Source organism: Sinohyriopsis cumingii, chromosome 13 (genome assembly GCF_028554795.1).
Source record: "Sinohyriopsis cumingii isolate HCF-2022 chromosome 13, ASM2855479v2, whole genome shotgun sequence".
Taxonomy (NCBI): domain Eukaryota; kingdom Metazoa; phylum Mollusca; class Bivalvia; order Unionida; family Unionidae; genus Sinohyriopsis; species Sinohyriopsis cumingii.
Window position 1 is genome coordinate 32,467,658 of NC_142973.1, and position 24,345 is coordinate 32,492,002.

At 34.4% G+C, this 24,345-nt stretch overlaps 1 protein-coding gene across 2 annotated transcripts in view; it reads left to right on the top strand.

Moving 5' to 3' along the window:
- LOC149785159 (vacuolar protein sorting-associated protein 18 homolog) overlaps nt 1-23,796 on the top strand; it is a 130,953-nt gene extending 107,157 nt beyond the window's left edge. For both annotated transcript variants that reach the window (XM_089978937.1, XM_089978938.1), the window contains exons 26-29: nt 2,774-2,891; nt 10,278-10,418; nt 15,192-15,250; nt 22,358-23,796. In XM_089978937.1, the coding sequence (XP_089835063.1) occupies nt 2,774-2,891; nt 10,278-10,418; nt 15,192-15,250; nt 22,358-22,421 (382 nt within the window). In that variant the 3' untranslated portion in view covers nt 22,422-23,796. The remainder of the gene's footprint in view (nt 1-2,773; nt 2,892-10,277; nt 10,419-15,191; nt 15,251-22,357) is intronic.
- The last annotated feature ends 549 nt before the right edge of the window (nt 23,797-24,345 follow it).

Sequence of the window (24,345 nt, forward strand, 5' to 3'; positions counted from 1 at the left end):
TATACCAGGTGGTATGACAAAGTTATTACAACCATTAGACATTTCCATTAATCGCTGTTTCACAGCTGAGCTTTGGAAGTTGTGGGAACATAGGATGATGGCAGGCAAGCACAGCTTCACAAACACAGGACATATGCGTCGTGCTACATATTGCCAGGTTGCACATTGGGTTAAGGATGCATGGGACAGGGTTCCTGAATTGGCTATTGTGAATGGCTTTGCTAAAGCAGAAATTGTCAGTGGGATAGGGAAGCCAGATGAGGATGATGAGATGGAGACAGATGATAATGAGAACATTTCCAATGATCTGAGCCCTGAGATAGTCGCCATTTTTCATTCTGATACAGAAGACGAAGACTTTGAGGATTTTCAGATATTGGAGATGATTAAGTGAACTCTTAATCATTATTTTCTTAATTAGAATGTGGAACAGTTCTACTACAGGTAATACAATTAATTACAACATCTATGTGCTTTCAGTTATAATTGACATGTTAAATAATATGTATTATAAAACTGTTCATTTGTGTAAATTTCATACTGCATTTCACAGATATGTTAAAGTATAATAAAAAGTATTTTTATTTATTTTTTGTTTGTAATGTTTCTGTTTTCTGTCTCTTAATTTTCTTCACTTTTCTGATTTCCCTATGGATAGCCTCATTTCCGTATTGTTAGCCTCACTGAGTTTATCTCATGTGTTGAATCTTGCACTCAAGACTGGTTTCAACTGGAATAATCAGGTTAAAGCTTTAGACCTTTAATTAACATGTACATAGCATGTACAGCCATGTGGCTCTTGTTGCAATGGATATATAATTAAAACAAGCATGGACTGTTTATTCAGCTGTGTCAGTTGATATTGGAATATAGCAGTGCCTTGTACAGGAGTAAAATCACAAGCATATTAGCATGGGTGATGCAATTTCACAATTGCCAGTAATATGGAATATCATACAGTGATGCCATTAATATTCATGAAACCAGAAGTTACTAGTGTAAAATACGAAGCCAAGTTATTGAGCTGGCCTCATCTTATACTCTGAATTGACTTATATATGGACAAAGGATGGAAAATTTACAAAATTAGTGAATTCGACTTATACTCCGCATCGACTTATAGGCCAAAAAATACAGTATATTCAGGTTAACTATATCACAGCATCTTGCAAATAAAAAACATTATTTGAAAATATTCGCTTGCATGGGTTATAAAAAGTACTATTAAAGCAAGTTACCAAGTAATCCTGTTTTTATTATTTACCCTGCAGACATCAGTCCCCATTTGTGTCAATTATGATTACAGGTGACAAACTAATAGAAGCCCAGGTGGTGAATAAACACAACTGGTGGTGAATAGTAAACTCATTGATTGAACTTACCAGCAGGATATAATATACAAAGATTATTTTATTACAAAGCAAGTCGGCCGTGGAAGCTGTCGTTGGATTCTTTTATGTGTGCAGATTTTTTAAAGATATATATACAGCTCTGGCTGACATAGGGAAGCCAACTTTAGTTTCTTTTTAGAGGTATTCATGGGAATTTTGAGGAAAAATTGAAACAATGGAACAGTTTTTAAAGTGATACAATCTGGGGCTTCGTGCCTGAACATTGATAACCCTTCATGTCCAAGAAGATTTGGAGGAGAAAATAAAATCATTGATTGAATTCGTGAAGCCAGAAGTGAATATGATATTCACTAATGGTATGATAATGATGAAAATCTGATATCAATTCTGGATGGACTGTAGATAAGAAGGGGGTTAAACATGTGAAAATTTGCATGACTGGTGCAGATAAAATAATTTAACTTTAGTCCTTGCAGTTTCCACAGCAGGAGATAATTTTACTTAGTGTAAGAGATTTAAATAATAATTGTACATGAGAAAAGTTGGGTTAATGAATTGATGCTGCAGTGGATTAATAAGTTTTATCTCTGTTGCACAGTTTAATATTTTTTAATAAAGTTTGTCTGAGTGCATTTTCTGACATGGAGGTTTTGAATGATTTAAAAGGTGTCCCATAACTTATAACCCAAAAATAATGATGTTTCCCAGAACATACAGTGCACCCAAAAAATTAGGTTAAAAATTAATTTTGTTGTTTCCAGAAATATGGTGTCCCAAAATATAAGGTAAATATGGTATTCTAAATGTTAAAATTCTGTTTGTATTTTGTCATGCCTGCAAAGCATAGATGAGATATGTGTGTCAATTTATAGGCAGGTTGTCTTTGGCATAGGTGTAAGCATTTGTGCATTTAGTAAAAGTTTCTCTGTTGCTGTTGCAGGTGTAGTCATGAAATTTAATGGGTTCATTTTATCTTTGGGACACATCTCACCATGGACAAAGGTAGATCACAGTGACCTACTATTGTAGTAGTAGTGACTATGCAAAGGTTGTGGATTGTTCCATGGTGGGTCAGACAAGATAAACCATTCAGTGAAAATCTTGTTGAACGTCATATACATGGAGGGTACAACACAGACTGGTTCACAGGCAAGGCATTTTTATGGAATGATTGTAATGAATCTAGTTTGTAAGTCCTTGCTCAGTTATGTTTTCCATGGAAATTTATCCACTTCTGTGCTCTTTCCCAGAATTAATCATCTTGAATATCTTAATCTTCTGAAAACAATTACCATAGTTTGTTTAGTGTGAGACCAAGTCTGTATTTAATTGTTCACTCCAGTTGTTGTTACTGAGAGGTCTAAAAATATTGGATAGTAAAAGTAATTTAATTCTTATTAAATTATTTTTTTTTGCTCAAGGTATGCCCAAGTGAAAGCAAATGATAAGTGCTCAACCTGTGGTTTTCCATTGATGTCAAGGGCCTTTTATTTGTTTCCATGCCAACACAAGTTTCACTCTGATTGTCTTATAGCAGAGGTAAGTCTTACATGAAATACTCTTACTCATTCCAGAAAGAAATTTATAATATATGTCTTCATAAGGATGTATGTTTCGCCATTGACTACATTCCCAGAGGACCGCTCCAGTGACCTAGTGGTCAGAGCGTCCGCCTCGGATGCGGGAGGTCGTGGGTTTGATCCCCGGCCGAGTCATACCAGAGACTTACAAAAATGGTACTAACAGCTGCCTCGCTTGGCGTTCAGCATTAAGAGGTTAATGTTAGGACTGGTTGGCCTGGTGTCAGGATAATGTGACTGGGTGGGACATCATGCTACATGTCTGCGGCATGATGCCCCAGTGCTAGACATCACTATAAACTGCCACATTGCAGACATCGTAGCGATATGACTGAAAAATTGTTAAAGCTATGTTAAAAATCAAAATCACATCACAACACATCACACATTCCCAGAGCACAGTAAGTATATTAATTGCACATAAATTAGTGGAAGAGTGTTGATATATGCTGCCAAATGTGTGAGATATTCTTGAAATTTTGACTACGGAACATGCCATATGAAGCCGTTTTTTGGATAGTTAGACATTGCACTAAAACAAAACCAACATGTGCTATGTCTTACATTGTAGGACTAAGGCCACTCTACTCACAGTCGTCAGTTTAGAAATTATAAATCAGTGAATGAATTAAGGTCTGTGCACTTTTTATCACATTAAAGATTACCAGTTTTTCAGTCAGTTGGGTGGTACAAACAGACGGGGAGGTATATTAAGACTATAGCGATTTTGATAGGCATGTCTGACGAGCACACAGAATCTCACAACCGTCATTTTCAAATATTGTAGATTTTTAAAAAAGTAAAAGTCGTATACTGATTGTAATAAAAATACAAAAATGAAAGAGCACAAAATTCTCTTTATTTATTCCGAGACCAACTTCGGAGTTTTGCTCTATCACATGACAACCACGTTGACATGTGCTCTCTCACATAAGGAGCATACGAAGCAGGGAACCAGACTACTCTGTTTGATGAATCAGACTGGCCAAGTTTCTTGCAGTTGTTCTCGAAATAAATATGTTGAGAATTATATGTTCTTTCTGGTTTTTACAAAAGGTATCAGACTTTCATTTAATATAAGTGGACCTTTTGTACAACAACATTAAAAAGGAGTTTGTTTTTGATATCATGTGACTATTGGACTTCCGATGTCATTGTTTGAGATTTGTGAAGTCATGTGACTATTAATACAAATGGTGAGTACTGGGTCAGGTTTCATCTGTGCTGAGTTTTGTCCTGTCTGTCAGCGGATTAAAGGCATAACGGTTACAATACTTGCCATTTGTGAGAAAATAAATAATTTTTCAATCAATTTCATGCAGATTTAAGTCGATATAACCTTGTTTAAATTTGCTAGGCCCACTGGTAAGCTATCTTACGATGGCAGCAGATTCCAAATTTTTTTTACGTAATTGCTATGAACCCACACTCCATCCAGAATGTCCAGATGTGAAAAATGTGGTTCAAATATTCAGCGAAAACCAGGATTATAAAAATTTTGAATCTCTGAGCTGAACTTTGGTGCGAAACTATTACACAATGACATGTAGCTTGAAGCATTGGTTACAGATCTTAAATGAAATGCAGGAGAAATTGGAATTTGTAGTCCCTTTTATTATATATTAAGAAATGATAAGAGCCCATGTATCAATGCAGGTTTTGGGACTGGTTTATTGAACTACAAGAAGACAAGTTGATTTTACAGAAAATTCAGTCCTTGTTTATATAGCAATATATAATTTTGAAGGTCTTTTGTCAAAATTTAAATCAGCCCTTTTGTAACTGTCTGTAAATGATGAATTTTTAACCAAATCGTCTTAAGAAGTTTAGGTTGGTCGAAAAATCTTGTTTGAGATTTTATTGACACACATAAATTCAGGGTTAAACTTTTTTTGTTGCAAGATAAGATTCTAATACTTTGCATTTATTGGGTTTTTTTTCTTCATACTGTGAAAGGAAATGTTTACTTTGTATAACACGCACATATATTGCTCTAGAATTCTTTCGAATTAAAGGTTTGAAAGGAAACAATATAATTCATGCTCATTATGTTGTTTCCACGTAGCAACATAATGCAGGTCAGCAAAGTAAAGTTAGAATTTGTATTCTATACATTGAAATGGCTTTAAATGCCAATTTATGGGATTATACTCAGATTGTTTCGTGTGACTCATTTTGTGGTTTTGTACATGATCATCTTTTCTGACATGTTTTGGAGAGTCTTGAAAGAGAAACATCATCAGATTTGGAAAATACATGTTTTATAATCTAAATGTTCTTTATTTCCATTCAGAATGGTCATGTGTTAACCTTGAAAAAATTTCATCCTGGAAAAAACCTGGAAATTTATATTTAGAAAAGCTTGGGAACCATGTATTAATATGACTGCCACAATGGCCAGTCTTTAAAATCTTGTTATTACTGCTTCGCTTAGATGACTGGTCATATCGGTATTGTGCTTTTACCAAAACACTTCTTATGATGTCTACTTGGTATTAAACAGAAATGGTGCCAGTCTCTTATTAAATATGGCCACCATGGCAGGCTGCCGTTTAAAAATCTTGTTATTGTTGCTGCCTTAAAATGGAAAGTCATATCAACATGAAATTTTCCCATAAGCTTATTATGTCTTGTTGGTCTTTAATGAAAATGGTGCCAACTTTACATCTAAAATGTCCACCACAGCAGCTAGTTTGAAAATCTTGTTTTTGCTGAAGAATATCAGATTATTTCAACACTCCACAGCTAAAAGGAAGAAATGGTCTTATCTTGAATTCCTGGACTTTCTATTCAGGCAGTAGAGTGTCAGTCACTTGTTGAAATTGCCAAGAATTCTGGCAGCGATCTTGTGGAGGAAACCATGGCCCACATATTCAACACCCTTGCATGGGAATTCATGGCCCATATTACCCAACATTCTTGCATGGGAATTCATGGCCCATATTACCCAACACTCTTGCATGGGAATTCATGGCCCATATTACCCAACACTCTTGCATGGGAATTTATGGCCCATATTACAAAACATTCTTGTGTGGGAATTCATGGCCCATATTACCCAACACTCTTGCATGGGAATTCATGGCCCATATTACTCAGTACTCTCACATGGGAATTCATGGCCCATATTACCAGACGTTCTTGTGTGGGAATTCATGGCCCATATTACCCAACACTCATGCATGGGAATTTATGGCCCATGTTACCAAACATTCTTGTGTGGGAATTCATGGCCCATATTACCCAACACTCTTGCATGGGAATTCATGGCCCATATTACCCAATACTCTTGCATGGTAATTCATGGCCCATATTACCAAACATTATTGTGTGGGAATTCATGGCCCATATTACCCAACACCCTTGCATGGGAATTCATGGCTCATATTACCCAATACTCTTGTAAGGGAATTCATGGTCCATATTACCCAATACTCTTGCATGGGAATTCATGGCCCATATTACCCAACACTCTTGCATGGGAATTCATGGCCCATATTACCCAACACTCTTGCATGGGAATTCATGGCCCATATTACCCAACACTCTTGCATGGGAATTTATGGCCCATACTACCGAACACCCTTGCATGTGAATTAATGGCCCATATTACCCAATACTCTTGCATGGGAATTCATGGCCCATATTACCCAATACTCTTGCATGGGAATTCATGGCCTATATTACCCAATACTCTTGTATGGGAATTCATGGCCCATGTTACCCAATACTCTTGCATGGGAATTCATGGCCCATATTACCAAACATTCTTGTATGGGAATTCATGGCCCATATTACCCAACACTATTGCATGGGAATTTATGGCCCATATTACCCAACACTATTGCATGGGAATTAATGGCCCATATTATCCAACACCCTGATGGTAAGCTTAGACTAATTTAGATCAGTCTCTATTCTTCTGCACAGCAGCCATATCATTCCATGGCTCTTTGCTCAATACATTTTTTTTAATTATTAATTTATAAATGTACTTTTTGTTAAATCATTGCTATAGTACATGACATCATTACATTATGACATCATCAGTGTTGTTTTGTAAGAGTGTTATAGTGCTGTGAACTGCAAGACATGGGGTGTAAAATATAGTTGTTATGCCTCTACTAAATAATGAAAAAGGAAAATGCAGATTAAACCTTTGCAGTGCTAGTCTTGTAGAATGTTATGAGTCTATGCTCTTTAAGTAAGTAACAGAAAAGAGTGAAAAGCAACAAGCTTTGTAAAATTCAAAAAATAATTTATTTCCTTATAATACAAGGTGACAGTGGAGAAAAAAGAACTTACAGTATTTCGAATAAATTACCAAAATATACCTAGAATTACAGACACAAGTCCTAATAATTGAAAGTCCTGAAAAGAATTCAGTAGAAGTCCAAAATAAATCCAAAGCTGAAGGTGTTGATGTGTTTGTTATAAACTGTATAAGGCTGATGTGTCAACAGTCTTTCGTTGAATCACAGTAATATAATTCTATGTTTGAATTCACTGTAAATTCTAGTGAATGTCTCTGTCCAATAATGTTATCAGAGCACATTTATATATCCAGAAAAAATAATCACTTGAACTCAATAATTTGAAGAAATAAATTCCATCCCAAAAATTAATTACTGGACACAACATATACAACTTGATTGTGCTAGATCTTAGATTACCAACGAATTTTCACTTCATTGACAAGATTATATAGTCTTGTACTTGACATCATGTCATGATTAGCAGTTTCTGTAAAAAAAACTATTACCTCATGAAAAATAACCATCCAGAATAATCCTGATATTTTCAAACTAAAAATATTAGTTATTATTAGAAACCTATTACTAAAATTAAAATATTGGACCTAGACTATGTCAGGTAGACCAGGTAATTTCCAATAATCTTGACCTTGACCCAGATATTTACTTCTATTAATAATGATATTGATATTAAGCCAATACACATAGAGAATATTTTAGCTATGTATTCTTTACAGATTAAAATAAACAACATCGACTCAGGTCAAGCAGAAATGATAGTTTTGGACAAGGTCAAGTCCAACATACAATGTTACATGACCATACCATGTAATGAAATAAAACAAATTAAAACAATTAACTAACAAACAATGCAAATTAAATATACAAAACAAGAAGAAAACAATAACATCAGCAAAAAGTACTCGAGACTGGTAAATCTTTAATAGCAATTTATGACCTGTTGTAATTGAGTTTCACAGGCTCTCTGTTGCAGAAAATAAATGTGATATCAATAATTGTTGTGCCAACATCAACAAAATCACTCATCAGCATACACTTGTGTGTATAAAAAAAGAGGAGTCTTTGATTTTCAACCATTACAAATTCGATAAATTTGAAAATAATCATTGAGCTATTATTTTAGTGTGATCATTTTGCTCATGCTTTTCTGTGCAATTACCCATAGATGGTGATAGATATATGGCTGTGAATAGTGCAAGAAAATACACAGCAACCTTCAATTCTTAGTCATTTTTTATTGATTGGACCCATGTGGAAAGTTTAGAGTTTTAAAAGAACTGAATACTCCAACATTTTACAAGCAATTATCAGTAACACAATGCTTTGATGACTATACTATATCTGTGAATGGCTTCAGTGACCATAATATAGCCATACATGCCAACCATTATGTTTTTGGTGTAATCATTAAGCTTTTTTTCACTAAATTACGCCTTAAGTGTAACTGTATTCAGATTACGCATTTTCTGTATATCTCCCTCCAAAAAAATTAATAGTTTTCTCATTTTTATTAACATCCCATTAATCCCACAGACCATATTCTAGAAAAGATGGCTTCTATGTAACTAGGACATAAGAGTACACTTTTCCAAAGACTTGCATGCACTTTCCTAACAGTATTATATTCTATTTATAGCAGTTGCCCTACTTCATGAAATATGCTGGTTTCTACTTTCAACTTTTGACCTCGGTTTTCTATTTATAGCAGCTGTATGGCTTAGTTAGGAGAGAACAGACTGGTTTTCTAACTTTTAATCTTTGCTCGCAGATCCTTTGTTCTAATTCAGAACAGAACTAGTCTGTAGGTATTTGGCGCTAAAAGTCAAATCAGATTTATTTTAGTCGATGTGTGTTAGAGCAAAAATAATTTCACAGATGGATTAGGAAAAGACAAAAAACCGATTCAGAGATGAATACATGAATTACACAATACAGCGTTCCATTCTAGGGATCTTCATGCCCCTTGCAGGCTGTGTGGAAAGGATTTTAATATTGGTCATGGTGGTACAACAAAAACCCTTGAATTAGCTTGTTTACTAACTCCAGTACTGAGGTAACTTCTTTTTATACAGCAGAACTAAATTGTGGACACGAATTTTAGAAATGCAGATGCATTATCTACCGAGTTCTTAATAAAACATGGACAATCTCTAGCAGTAGAAGACTACATTGGTCCTTTGTTCAGACAGATGTTTCCTGATTCCAAAATTGCAGAAAATATGCATGTGCAAGAACAAAATCATCTAATATTGTTAGGTGTTTAGCAGAAGATACTTCGCTTAAAATTGCAGAAGCCATGAAAATTTGCCCGTTTAGTATTGCAACAGACAGGAGTAGTGATTGTGACAAAAAGTTGTACCCATTTCTGCTCAGTAACTTTTAAAGGATTTAATTAATTTAAACCAAAATTTGACATAATGCTGTCCATTTGGCTACCATGAGCCCACAAGAATGTCCCTACCAATATGATGCAGTTGAAATTAAACAGGGGTCATAACCTAAATTTTTTTTTTGGAAAATGATGAAAAAAAATTTGAAATAGGTTGTTAAAATTTACTTTTAACCATTTTCCATAAAACATTGACTCTCAGTTACATAATGTTTGTAGGGGCATCCTTACGTGCTCGGTGATGTTTAATAGGTATGATCCTCCTTCCTATATGTCATAAGGGTTCAAATTCCACCATTGGATTTGCCCAAGTCAGCTACCATGGTGGGTCTTTTGGCAAGGCACTGTATTCCAATTGTCATGGCACTAAATAACCTGCTGGTGCTGCTTTGCCACATAACACCAACTCAAACTATATCATATGAACAAATTTTATTAAATAATTGTTGCCTTCATGCGGGGTCTTTCATAACTACCAGAGTTTATGATTCATTTCAGCCTAGTTTTAGAATTGAACTTATGTTGAAAAAGTTTGGATCCACCCCGGAATAAAAAGAAAGATGCAATTGTTTTATCTGTGTTGTGTAAATTTGAACCTAAACAATGTTTTGTTGTAAAACTTTTACTGCTAACTTAGAGCTGTTCAATTCATTTGAGTGTATTTTTATTTTGAATATTTCAGGTACTTCCAAATTTGGGCAACAAAATACGCACCAGAGTGGAAGAGCTTCAGAGAAAGATAGCAGAGAGAGATGAAAGTAGGGCTCCAACATCTACATCTCAGCCAGAAAATGTATCTGTTGGAAAAAGTGCTGAATTTAGGGTGTGTTTGCTTATCCACTTGTTTCAAAGTAATCAGTTATCTTTTTAAAACAATTATTTTGTACGTTTCTGAGCATTTCTCTAAGCAGACAAAGAACTCATATTTTTTGAAGTCCTTTCAACTATGCAGTCATGTTATATTCCCCAGCAACAAGTAATGATCTAAAGATTTTAATTCCTGTCATTGATTGGAATCGTGCCTGATCAAATTTTAGAGTTGAAGTACCTATGCAGATCTTGGAAGGTCTTTGCAGTGAGTTAGTCCGAGCTTTTCTCAGTCACCTGGGTCCTACTATAAATGGGGACAGGTTATATTTATCTTCAGGCAGGATTTATCTGTCATTAAGGAAAGTTGCTCCTTGTTAAGATCTGATTGGTGCTTAGGCATTGGAAGCTTCCTGAAAAAGGGGTTGACAGGTGAAAGCTTAACTCCTAATAGCTGTAGAGCAAAGCTATTTATCCTATAATTCACTACACCATGAGACTGACCAATGTGTGCTTTCTTGTTCACATCTTACCTGAAATAGGTCACTTAGTATCACCTACTAAACTAATCAGTCTATGAGTAACATGTGCTACTTACCCCCTTTCTAGCTATTGATTTTGAACCTAAGCCATATTCATTTTTATACATCCATTTTTTTAAAACTGTCATGGATTTAGTATTACCTTCTATATTTGTCTGTATCCATAATGGCTTCTCCTCCTAAACTGCTGGTTGGAAATTCAAGAAACTTTGGGATTTTTTTTTGTTGCCTTGGATATGCACTCAGAGCAGGAGAGATATCACATTTATGAGATTTTGTATTTTATCCCCTGGGTATTTGTTGGGGGTGGGGATGAGTATTGGGGAAGGGGTGGGTGGAATATGGACTAGAAATCTTCAGGATTTGAGATGTCAATGTTAAAGCAGTGGATATAACATGCCTTGCCTGGGAGACAAACTTCAGCAGCCGACAAAAGCTGAATCACATCTGGGCAAGATTCAAACCCACAACCTTTGGTTTGCTAGACCATCACAATAACCACTGTGACTACCCCATAGATTTCAAGAGCAAATTATGCTTCTGTATTTATTGTTGTTGATGTTGTTTGGGTTTAACATCATTTTTCAGTGCATGATAGCTATATATGGCAGTCAGTATAACTGGTGGAGGAAGAACCAAGGAAAACTCAGGTAATAACCACCAACCCACAGGAAGCTACTGGCAAGCTTTCTCACATACCCACACTGGCAGAACCAAGACTCGAACCCACACAGAGTTGAGATGGCATTGATTGGTAAAAGTAAGCACCACTCAGACATCCAGAGTCCACTTTGAATGTGTTCCTCAAAAGAATTTGATTTCATCTTTTGAAGACTTCCTACAAACATTGGCAATTCTTCTCCTTGTAAGTGGAAATGCAGATATGCAACATGTAATGTTGTTGCAATCAAGTTGACTCTGCTCATGTTGAAAATGCTGAAACAGTTGACCACAACAAAAAGTCTTGATATCAATAGATATAATGTCATTTTCGTAATGTACAATATTTCTCTCATGTTGGTAATGAATATTTCTTTCTGCATGTCAGTAATGTATAATATTCCTATCCTAGTGTTAGTAATGTACAGTATTTCTCTCATGCTAGTATTGTACAATATTTCTCTCATGCTAGTAATGTATAATATTCCTATTCTCGTGTTAGTAATGTACAGTATTTCTCTCATGCTAGTAATGTAAAATATTTCTCTCATGCTAGTATTGTACAATATTTCTCTCATGCTAGTAATGTAAAATATTTCTCTCATGCTAGTAATGTAAAATATTTCTCTCATGTTAGTAATGTACAATATTTCTCTCATGCTAGTAATGTAAAATATTTCTCTCATGCTAGTAATGTAAAATATTTCTCTCATGCTAGTAATGTAAAATATTTCTCTCATGCTAGTAATGTACAATATTTCTCTCATGCTAGTAATGTAAAATATTTCTCTCATGCTAGTAATGTAAAATATTTCTCTCATGCTAGTAATGTACAATATTTCTCTCATGTTAGTAATGTACAATATTTCTCTCATGCTAGTAATGTAAAATATTTCTCTCATGCTAGTAATGTACAATATTTCTCTCATGCTAGTAATGTACAATATTTCTCTCATGCTAGTAATGTACAATATTTCTCTCATGCTAGTAATGTATAATATTCCTATCCTCGTGTTAGTAATGTACAGTATTTCTCTCATGCTAGTAATGTATAATATTCCTATCCTCATGTTAGTAATGTACAATATTTCTCTCATGCTAATAATGTACAATATTTTTTTCATGCTAGTAATGTATAATATTCCTATCCTCGTGTTAGTAATGTACAGTATTTCTCTCATGCTAGTAATGTACAATATTTCTCTCATGCTAGTAATGTTTAATATTCCTATCCTTGTGTTAGTAATGTATAATATTTCTCTCATGCTAGTAATGTACAGTATTTCTTGCATGCTAGTAATGTACAATATTTCTCTCATGCTAGTAATGTACAATATTTCTACATGTTAGTAATGTATATTTCTTTCCTCTTGTCAGTATTGTATAATGCATTATTGGAATAATACCAGGCTTAAACAATTTTTTAAAACAGAAAGAAAGATTTTGAACTCTGAAGATGAAGGATTTTATTCTTTCACAGTGTTCCAACACATGCATGTACTTATCAGATTGAGCATGTATAATTAATATTGTTACATGGTGAATTACTAAATTTGTTATTTACAAATTACCCACCAACAGAATTTTATTTTTTCTTAACAAACAATATAGACCCAGGTCTACTGGCACATTATGTGACTGTATTGGCTAGTCCTAACGAACAATATAGACCCAGGTCTGCAGGCCCATTATGTGACTGTATTGACTAGTCCTAACAAACAATATAGACCCAGGTCTGCTGGCACATTATGTGACTGTATTGACTAGTCCTAACTAACAATATAGACCCAGGTCTGCTGGCACATTATGTGACTGTATTGACTAGTCCTACCAAACAATATAGACCCAGGTCTACAGGCACATTATGTGACTGTATTGACTAGTCCTAACTAACAATATAGACCCAGGTCTACTGGCACATTATGTGACTGTATTGACTAGTCCTAACTAACAATATAGACCCAGGTCTACTGGCACATTATGTGACTGTATTGACTAGTCCTAACTAACAATATAGACCCAGGTCTCCAGGCACATTATGTGACTGTATTGACTAGTCCTAACTAACAATATAGACCTAGGTCTGCTGGCACATTATGTGACTGTATTGACTAGTCCTAACTAACAATATAGACCCAGGTCTACTGGCACATTATGTGACTGTATTGACTAGTCCTAACTAACAATATAGACCCAGGTCTACAGGCACATTATGTGACTGTATTGACTAGTCCTAACTAACAATATAGACCCAGGTCTACTGGCACATTATGTGACTGTATTGACTAGTCCTAACTAACAATATAGACCCAGGTCTACTGGCACATTATGTGACTGTATTGACTAGTCCTACCAAACAATATAGACCCAGGTCTGCAGGCACAGTATGTGACTATATTGACTAGTCCTAACAAACGATATAGACCCAGGTGTACTGGCACATTATGTGACTGTATTGACTAGTCCTAACAAACAGTATAGACCCATATTTGCAGGCACAGTATGTGATTAAACCTAACTGATCTGAGATCTTCAGGCACTTCATGTGACTGTACTAATTTAGTCCTTGCAGACAGTTTAGACCCAGATCTGCAGGTACATTGTGTGATTAGTTCTAACACACAAGGGAGTTCCCAGGTGGCCAAGTTGTCCAAGACACTCACCTTTACAGGTCACTGACATCTCACTGCTGTCAACGTGAGTTCAAGTCTCTCGCTCATATAACATGGATATGTGAGAAGGCTTGTCAGTACCTTCTCATGGGTCAGTAGTTCATCACAGGGTTTTCTCAGTGTTCTTCCTCCACCAGATATGCTGGCCACCATGTATAGTCTATCATGCACTAAAAATAGCATTAAACCCATAACACCAGCCAACCAAACTTAACAAAGAATATAGAGTCAGATCTGCAGGCACATTGTGTGATGGTAGGTCTGGATATGTCTATGCTGTTTGCATTTGGACACATTGTGCAGGCAAATGTAGTTTCCAAACCAGTGATACAAAGTACCTGGTCTCATTCAATATACAATCCCACCATGCCTTTTGTTCTTGCTATTGCTGGTGTAAACTTGGATGCAATATAAATGGTCCTAGCGTTTCTTTATTTTTTTGGTATTTAATAACAGATCAACAAATCAGTGGAAATAGTATACCTTGCTCGGGGACACTCTTTAGCAGCCAACAAAGGGGGCCTCGAGTGGCCGAGTGGTCTAAAGCGATCTCCATTACGGATCACTGCCATCTCACCTCTGTCTGCGTAGGTTCAAGTCTCGGATTCGGCCATTGTGGGTATGTGAGAAAGCTTGCCAGTAACTTCTCGAGGGTCGATGGTTATTTCTGGGGAATTTTCCGGGTTCTTCCTCCAACGTTAATACTGGCCGCCATGTATAGCCTATCGTGTGCTGAAAAATGGTGTTAAACCCTACAACAACAACAACAGCAGCCAACAAAAGCTGATTTGGGCAAGATTCTTACCCAACATTTGGTTTGCTAGACCATCACAATAAGAAATGTGACTACCCCATAAATTTCAAGAGTGAAGTAAGTTCAAGAATAGAAATTGCAATCTGGTACTTCCATTTCAGGCTGAGCTGGATGACCTGATAGCCTCTGAGTGTATTTACTGTGGAGAGTTCATGGTCAAGTGAGTATTATGTTTTGCTTTTATCATCAAGTTTTTGGGGGTTACCTAGCCTCTGAGTGTATTTACTGTGGAGAGTGCATGGTCAAGTGAGTATTATGTTTTGCTTTTATCATAAAGTTTTTTTGGGTTTACCTAGCCTCTGAGTGTATTTACTGTGGAGAGTTCATGGTCAAGTGAGTATTATGTTTTGCTTTTATTATAAAGTTTTTTTGGGGGGTTACCTCTTATTGGATCTTTGTCCAGATGCCTAGGTTTTATTTTCAGATGTTTTCAATTGAAATGGCCTGAATGCCAGAAAGTTACCAAAGATGTCATCTGCAAATTTGCAATGTTCTGCTTGCTTTGCCATTTTTATTCACTTTCACTTCCATATCAGTGTGGAGAGATTTCTGCACAAGAAAAATATTTGTGACTTGCTGGATTAAACATTAGTTTAGCAGAGATGCTGCCAGGGCACATGAGGGTGTAAATCATGTATAATTTGTACAAATTGAGCATTTTGAGACCAATGATGCACAAGTAGTCCTATAAATTAGTTTCAGATTGCACATATAAAACTGTACTCTGTGTAGTATGCAGTTTTTATTTAGCACTTAACACTTAAAGTGTTTATCGAACGTAAGTCATGCTGGCTGTGGAGGTCTCATACAGCTTGTCACAACATGTCTTTTTTTTCTTCTTCAGATAGGCAACTGTTTACACATGCAGGTACTTTGGTTTGACATTAATGATTTTTGAAGCAAATTCGATTGGCACATTTGGCCTTGGAACAAGTATTCTGTCATAGCCTGAACCTTGCGTTAGTGAAGGAAATATTACAATTTTTTTTTTAAAGTTCAGGCAACCTATAAAACACAATAGCTGACTCCCATCATGGTTCATCATCAGACCATGATTTTATTCAGAAAATACTGGCTGATGATAGCGATGACGACAATCATTTTAAAAGTTTTGAAGTATATCAAATTATTGGAGCTGGGGAAAGAGTTCCTGGAAATGCCTGTGAGTGATTCTGAACTAAAAAATGATAGCACTCACGGAAAGACTGATATTAAAGTGTTAGGTAGATATTGAAATATAGCCATTTCCTCCTCCCCCTTCTTCCCCATATCCCTTCTTATTTTGATGACAAAAGGGGAAGTTCCCCACCATTAGATAAAATCCTGGTAGCATCTCGGGAATAGTGAGATTTCAGCCCAAGAACGACATTTGTGAATGCAGCTCTGCTTATTAGGGTGAAGATAAACAAAAACAAGAACATTGTTCACCTGTCGAGAGTGATCTTGGAATTAAAAATTCTGATTGTCTTGGCATAAGTATGTCTGAATATTAGTTGAATTGAAGCAAACAGTTTCAGTCTAAAAACAAGCTTTGCAAATTAAATCTACCATGCAACCTCAGAGACCCAAACACTTCTGATTAATACATTGTTACGGGGGCAATGGTTTCCAACCTTCCAAAGAGAAATGTCTTAACAGTACAAACTGGATTCTTAATTTTTACTTTGAGTTCACTTGTTTTTGTTGCACACAATTTTTGGGGATTTTGTTGGGTTGCTTAAATCATTGAAGTTAAAGATTCCATGGAAAATATATCCTTTGTATAAATAATACGATCAATGAATTTAAATACCAATGAGTACATCATTTTTCCCTTTAACCATGAAACTCTTATACCCATGAAATGAAATTAATTAAAAGTACTTAAGCTTAAATCCATGCTGGGCATCAGTCACAGTTCTCAAATATAATTCTGTAATCTTGTCTTTGATTTGTCTATCCATTATACTGCCAAATACCTTAATGAAGCCAAATTTACAGTTCACTATGTCTAGTTTAGAGATTGTTTTGTCACACAGTCAATAAAGATGTTGTCATCTAAGCTAATTGAAGATAACTATATTGTTTCCTTGTTAGACTCTCAGTAGATTTGGCATGACTAATCATGTTTGGTCATTATATTTTCACAGTTGTTTAAACACTCAAAAACTACAAAACACAACAAGATGTTTGAAAATTTATCTTCTGAACCACTCAAAAACCCTATAATTGAATGATTACCCCAGGGTCTATACAACAGACATTACACCAGCCCCTCACACTGCATGGCTGTGTTGCAATGTGTCAGCACATGATAACTTCAGAAGAAAATATGTGAAGCCTTGGCCCAGATTAAGAAAAAGAGATACTAGCAAGAACTAACTTTGATTATCATTTCCAATACTTATTTCGGAACCTAAACAAATAGAACTTCATCACTGCCTTTACTGGAAATGTACGTTAATTAGGTGTTATATATTTCTAAGCTAGTACATCAGCTTGTAATTAATTAATTCTTGAAAACAGTAAGACTGGAATAAAATGCTTTAAATGATGAAAGAAAAATTATTTTATAAATAATTACTTCAAAAGCAAACCATTGAATTATGGAATAATACTACCAGCAGCAGCAATTTTGTTCCCAAAAATGACCAATTTTACAGTAGATTTAATAATTAGATACGTCCAAGTTTTCATTTTTGTCAAAACTTGTATCTTTGAATGTTTTTATATTAAATTTCACAATATATGGTCTCCATGTTAATTTCCAGGAATAAATTTTTGGCAAGAGCTATTTTAATTTCATGATTCCTGTGTGCAAGTAATTGAAATCTGTAATGTTAACACCAGTCTTATGGAGAAAATAAATAAATGTTTATGGATAAATGTTAAAACAACAACAAGGATCAGTTACAATGTCTGGTATGTTTTTACTTAAAAGACAGAGGGTATTTTGCTTGAAACAATTGAATAATGGATATATTTCATTGATTGGGTGAAAAACTGTATTTTTATGAGTGATAAAGCAATAAGAGAAAACATTTAAGTTATTCACCCGCAAGATGAAATATATCCATTATTCACTTTGAGTAAGCAGATTTTCAGATTGAAAATTACAGATTGAAGTAGCAGATTTGTCAATATATCTGTGGAATAATATAAGATGTTTACTTGTATGTTCTGCTCTGTATATTCACACAGAAAATATCAGTACTAACTCTAAAGCATTTGTGTATATTCACACAGAAAATATCAGTACTGACTCTAAAGCATTTGTGTATATTCACACAGAAAATATCAGTACTAACTCTAAAGCATTTGTGTATATTCACACAGAAAATATCAGTACTGACTCTAAAGCATTTGTGTATATTCACACAGAAAATATCAGTACTAACTCTAAAGCATTTGTGTATATTCACACAGAAAATATCAGTACTGACTCTAAAGCATTTGTGTATGTTCACACAGAAAATATCAGTACTGACTCTAAAGCATTTGTGTATATTCACACAGAAAATATCAGTACTAACTCTAAAGCATTTGTGTATATTCACACAGAAAATATCAGTACTGACTCTAAAGCATTTGTGTATATTCACACAGAAAATATCAGTACTGACTCTAAAGCATTTGTGTATATTCACACAGAAAATATCAGTACTGACTCTAAAGCATTTGTGTATATTCACACAGAAAATATCAGTACTGACTCTAAAGCATTTGTGTATATTCACACAGAAAATATCAGTCCTGACTCTAAAGCATTTGTGTATATTCACACAGAAAATATCAGTACTGACTCTAAAGCATTTGTGTATATTCACACAGAAAATATCAGTACTAACTCTAAAGCATTTGTGTATATTCACACAGAAAATATCAGTACTAACTCTAAAGCATTTGTGTATATTCACACAGAAAATATCAGTACTGACTCTAAAGCATTTGTGTATATTCACACAGAAAATATCAGTACTAACTCTAAAGCATTTGTGTATATTCACACAGAAAATATCAGTACTAACTCTAAAGCATTTGTGTATATTCACACAGAAAATATCAGTACTGACTCTAAAGCATTTGTGTATATCCACACAGAAAATATCAGTACTAACTCTAAAGCATTTGTGTATATCCACACAGAAAATATCAGTACTAACTCTAAAGCATTTGTGTATATTCACACAGAAAATATCAGTACTGACTCTAAAGCATTTGTGTATATTCACACAGAAAATATCAGTACTGACTCTAAAGCATTTGTGTATATTCACACAGAAAATATCAGTCCTGACTCTAAAGCATTTGTGTATATTCACACAGAAAATATCAGTACTAACTCTAAAGCATTTGTGTATATTCACACAGAAAATATCAGTACTGACTCTAAAGCATTTGTGTATATTCACACAGAAAATATCAGTACTGACTCTAAAGCATTTGTGTATATTCACACAGAAAATATCAGTACTGACTCTAAAGCATTTGTGTATATTCACACAGAAAATATCAGTCCTGACTCTAAAGCATTTGTGTATATTCACACAGAAAATATCAGTCCTAACTCTAAAGCATTTGTGTATATTCACACAGAAAATATCAGTACTGACTCTAAAGCATTTGTGTATATTCACACAGAAAATATCAGTACTGACTCTAAAGCATTTGTGTATATTCACACAGAAAATATCAGTACTGACTCTAAAGCATTTGTGTATATTCACACAGAAAATATCAGTACTGACTCTAAAGCATTTGTGTATATTCACACAGAAAATATCAGTACTGACTCTAAAGCATTTGTGTATATTCACACAGAAAATATCAGTCCTGACTCTAAAGCATTTGTGTATATTCACACAGAAAATATCAGTCCTGACTCTAAAGCATTTGTGTATATTCACACAGAAAATATCAGTCCTAACTCTAAAGCATTTGTGTATATTCACACAGAAAATATCAGTACTGACTCTAAAGCATTTGTGTATATTCACACAGAAAATATCAGTACTGACTCTAAAGCATTTGTGTATATTCACACAGAAAATATCAGTACTGACTCTAAAGCATTTGTGTATATTCACACAGAAAATATCAGTACTGACTCTAAAGCATTTGTGTATATTCACACAGAAAATATCAGTCCTGACTCTAAAGCATTTGTGTATATTCACACAGAAAATATCAGTACTAACTCTAAAGCATTTGTGTATATTCACACAGAAAATATCAGTCCTGACTCTAAAGCATTTGTGTATATTCACACAGAAAATATCAGTCCTGACTCTAAAGCATTTGTGTATATTCACACAGAAAATATCAGTCCTGACTCTAAAGCATTTGTGTATATTCACACAGAAAATATCAGTCCTGACTCTAAAGCATTTGTGTATATTCACACAGAAAATATCAGTACTGACTCTAAAGCATTTGTGTATATTCACACAGAAAATATCAGTACTGACTCTAAAGCATTTGTGTATATTCACACAGAAAATATCAGTACTGACTCTAAAGCATTTGTGTATATTCACACAGAAAATATCAGTCCTGACTCTAAAGCATTTGTGTATATTCACACAGAAAATATCAGTACTGACTCTAAAGCATTTGTGTATATTCACACAGAAAATATCAGTCCTGACTCTAAAGCATTTGTGTATATTCACACAGAAAATATCAGTCCTGACTCTAAAGCATTTGTGTATATTCACACAGAAAATATCAGTCCTGACTCTAAAGCATTTGTGTATATTCACACAGAAAATATCAGTCCTGACTCTAAAGCATTTGTGTATATTCACACAGAAAATATCAGTCCTAACTCTAAAGCATTTGTGTATATTCACACAGAAAATATCAGTCCTAACTCTAAAGCATTTGTGTATATTCACACAGAAAATATCAGTACTGACTCTAAAGCATTTGTGTATATTCACACAGAAAATATCAGTACTGACTCTAAAGCATTTGTGTATATTCACACAGAAAATATCAGTCCTGACTCTAAAGCATTTGTGTATATTCACACAGAAAATATCAGTACTAACTCTAAAGCATTTGTGTATATTCACACAGAAAATATCAGTACTAACTCTAAAGCATTTGTGTATATTCACACAGAAAATATCAGTACTAACTCTAAAGCATTTGTGTATATTCACACAGAAAATATCAGTACTGACTCTAAAGCATTTGTGTATATTCACACGGAAAATATCAGTACTAACTCTAAAGCATTTGTGTATATTCACACAGAAAATATCAGTACTAACTCTAAAGCATTTGTGTATATTCACACAGAAAATATCAGTACTAACTCTAAAGCATTTGTGTATATTCACACAGAAAATATCAGTACTGACTCTAAAGCATTTGTGTATATTCACACAGAAAATATCAGTACTGACTCTAAAGCATTTGTGTATATTCACACAGAAAATATCAGTACTGACTCTAAAGCATTTGTGTATATTCACACAGAAAATATCAGTACTAACTCTAAAGCATTTGTGTATATTCACACAGAAAATATCAGTACTAACTCTAAAGCATTTGTGTATATTCACACAGAAAATATCAGTACTGACTCTAAAGCATTTGTGTATATTCACACAGAAAATATCAGTACTGACTCTAAAGCATTTGTGTATATTCACACAGAAAATATCAGTACTATAAAGCATTTGTGTATATTCACACAGAAAATATCTGTACTAACTCTAAAGCATTTGTGTATATTCACACAGAAAATATCTACTAACTCTAAAGCATTTGTGTATATTCACACAGAAACTATCTGTACTAACTCTAAAGCATTTGTGTATATTAACACAGAAAATATCAGTACTAACTCTAAAGCAAAGCAGCAAAAGATTTAAGAAAAAGTATATGCTGGTTCATCTGTATGTGAGGTGGCTATACTTACGACTAGACCACACAAGCATCTAATAATAGGTCACATTTCTGATTACAACAAAGTTACAATTCTACAAAAGGTAATGAAAATATTTAAAGTATTTTATCCCATGAAATGTCACAAATATTCCACATGGAATATCCAGTAATTTGTGTCCTAGCATTAAAAAATTAATCCTATTATATTGTACATGTTTAATTTGTGTCTTGTCGTGATATCCCAGGACAAAAGTTTGAAATACTTTTGTTTTTCCATATTGGAAACTTCAATAAATATTTGGCTTACATAATGATGGGAATAGTGTTGATTTTTTAATGCTTTCACAGTCTATTAAATTTCATGTTTCTCAATGTGTTTTAATTTCAGGAGTATAGACAAGCTGTTCTTTGATGAAACAGATCAAGATGCGGTCATGAGTGGATGGCTCTGACATGTTTCAAGTTTTGGCATTATTTCCTGTCAGTCTATGATATCATTTCCTGTCAGACTTTGACCATTTTGCATTTTTTCTTCCAGTTGATATCTAAGTTAAAGTCCTTGATCGGAGTATGTTCCTATGTTGTAAATTCACTTCAGGTTTATCATTTATTAGATCATCTATTCTTGAGTATCAACAATTACATCATCCCTGTCATAAACGGATATCAATTTTGCGTCATAAAATAAGTCTGTAGTTTTATCATGAGTTAGTACCCTGTTTCTGAGCTCTGTAGCATTTAGATAGGCCAGAGTGGGTGGTATTCCAGACTGATGTAGCTCTGCGATGGTACTAAATAATATGGACATTCTACTCACATTGCAAAATACAGAGGGAAAATATATTTTTGGAGCCCCAGTCATTTTTTTTGTTCCAAAATTTTGCCTGTTGTCAGAATCAGATTTTGTGTCTGAATTTTAGACTTTTTGGCCTGCAATCTAAGGCAGACCAGTCTGTATTGCACAACGAGAGGTGAACCTTCGCAAAAAGTAGGATAAGTTGGGGATTTGGAGTCAAAAGTGGCCAGAATACAAAAATAATAGGTGCAACAACAAAAAAAGAACTCCAAGTTTTACCCATCTGCACATGCACAAGCAAAATAGCCAGTGAAAAACAACATTTCTAATACAACTAAGCATCTGGCTAAACAAAAATCTCTTGGTAGCAGATGTTTTTAAAATGTATTCAGAACACCAGCCCCCAAAATGTATTTCATACACCCATTTCAGGCAAAAGTGACATAAATCTCCAGGGGCTTATGAGTTAAGGGATCTAAAATGATTTTAGCATGATAGATGCATAGCATATATAAAAATACACAAGTTAACCCCCACAACCCAGAATTCACTTATTTGTCATGGGTTGCCAGTTTTTGTGGGGTACCAATTGTCATAGATTTTCTGGATGCCAGTAACTGTTAATTTCAATACCCAACAAAACAATGATCTTTCTGTGGAAACAAGGTTTTGACCCCTTTCCTAGTCCATGAAGTTAAGTACTTATAAGAAAGGCATTTTTTCTAATACCACAAAAATTGATACCCACAAAACAGAATTTACAGCATCAAGTTATCTTTGAAAGGTCCAAGGTGAACTCTATGGTGGTATATGGAATGTCATTCATAATTTTCTTTGTTTTTAAAAATTAATGTTGAAATGCAATTTAATAATGAAATGCAATTAATTTACTGTTAATCACTTCATTCTGTTAAAATATTTGTACAGTTGTATTATTGTAGAATTTTGCAGTTGCATGTGACTGTTTAAATTAGCCTAAGATTTTATTAAATCTGTGTGCAATAATGAAAATAAACAATAATTGTAAATTATCAAGCCTTAATTAGCTGTTTTGTTATGTATGTAGATGTACTTGTACTGTATCTTATTGTTTGCATCATCAAACTGTTTCCAGGGTTAAGGGAAATGTTCAAGATTTGTTTCAGTTTGTTTGCAAAGAATAAGTGGCATGGAATACATTCAGTGAGTTAGCATTGTCATACATGATGATCACAGAAGGCAGTTACACTCCATTGAACATGATCACAGAAGGCAGTTACACTCCATTGAACAGCCTGTAATTTGTTGAGGCATTTTCAACATGGTGGACCAATCCTTGACATTAGTTGTTATATTTTTTTTACATTTAAACCTGTTCTTCATAGACTGACAAATAAAAAAAAATGTTATAGAAAATATACATATATACATAATGTCAGTACCATCAAGTAAACAGTAGGATTTTAATGGCAAACAAAGTTATAAGTGAATTCTTTATCCAGTGAGCTCTTCTGTGAATGAAATAAAATGTGTACTGATTGCTTGCAGAAAGCTGCCTCTCTCTTGACGCTAAACTCTTGTCACCTAATGCCACAGACTGC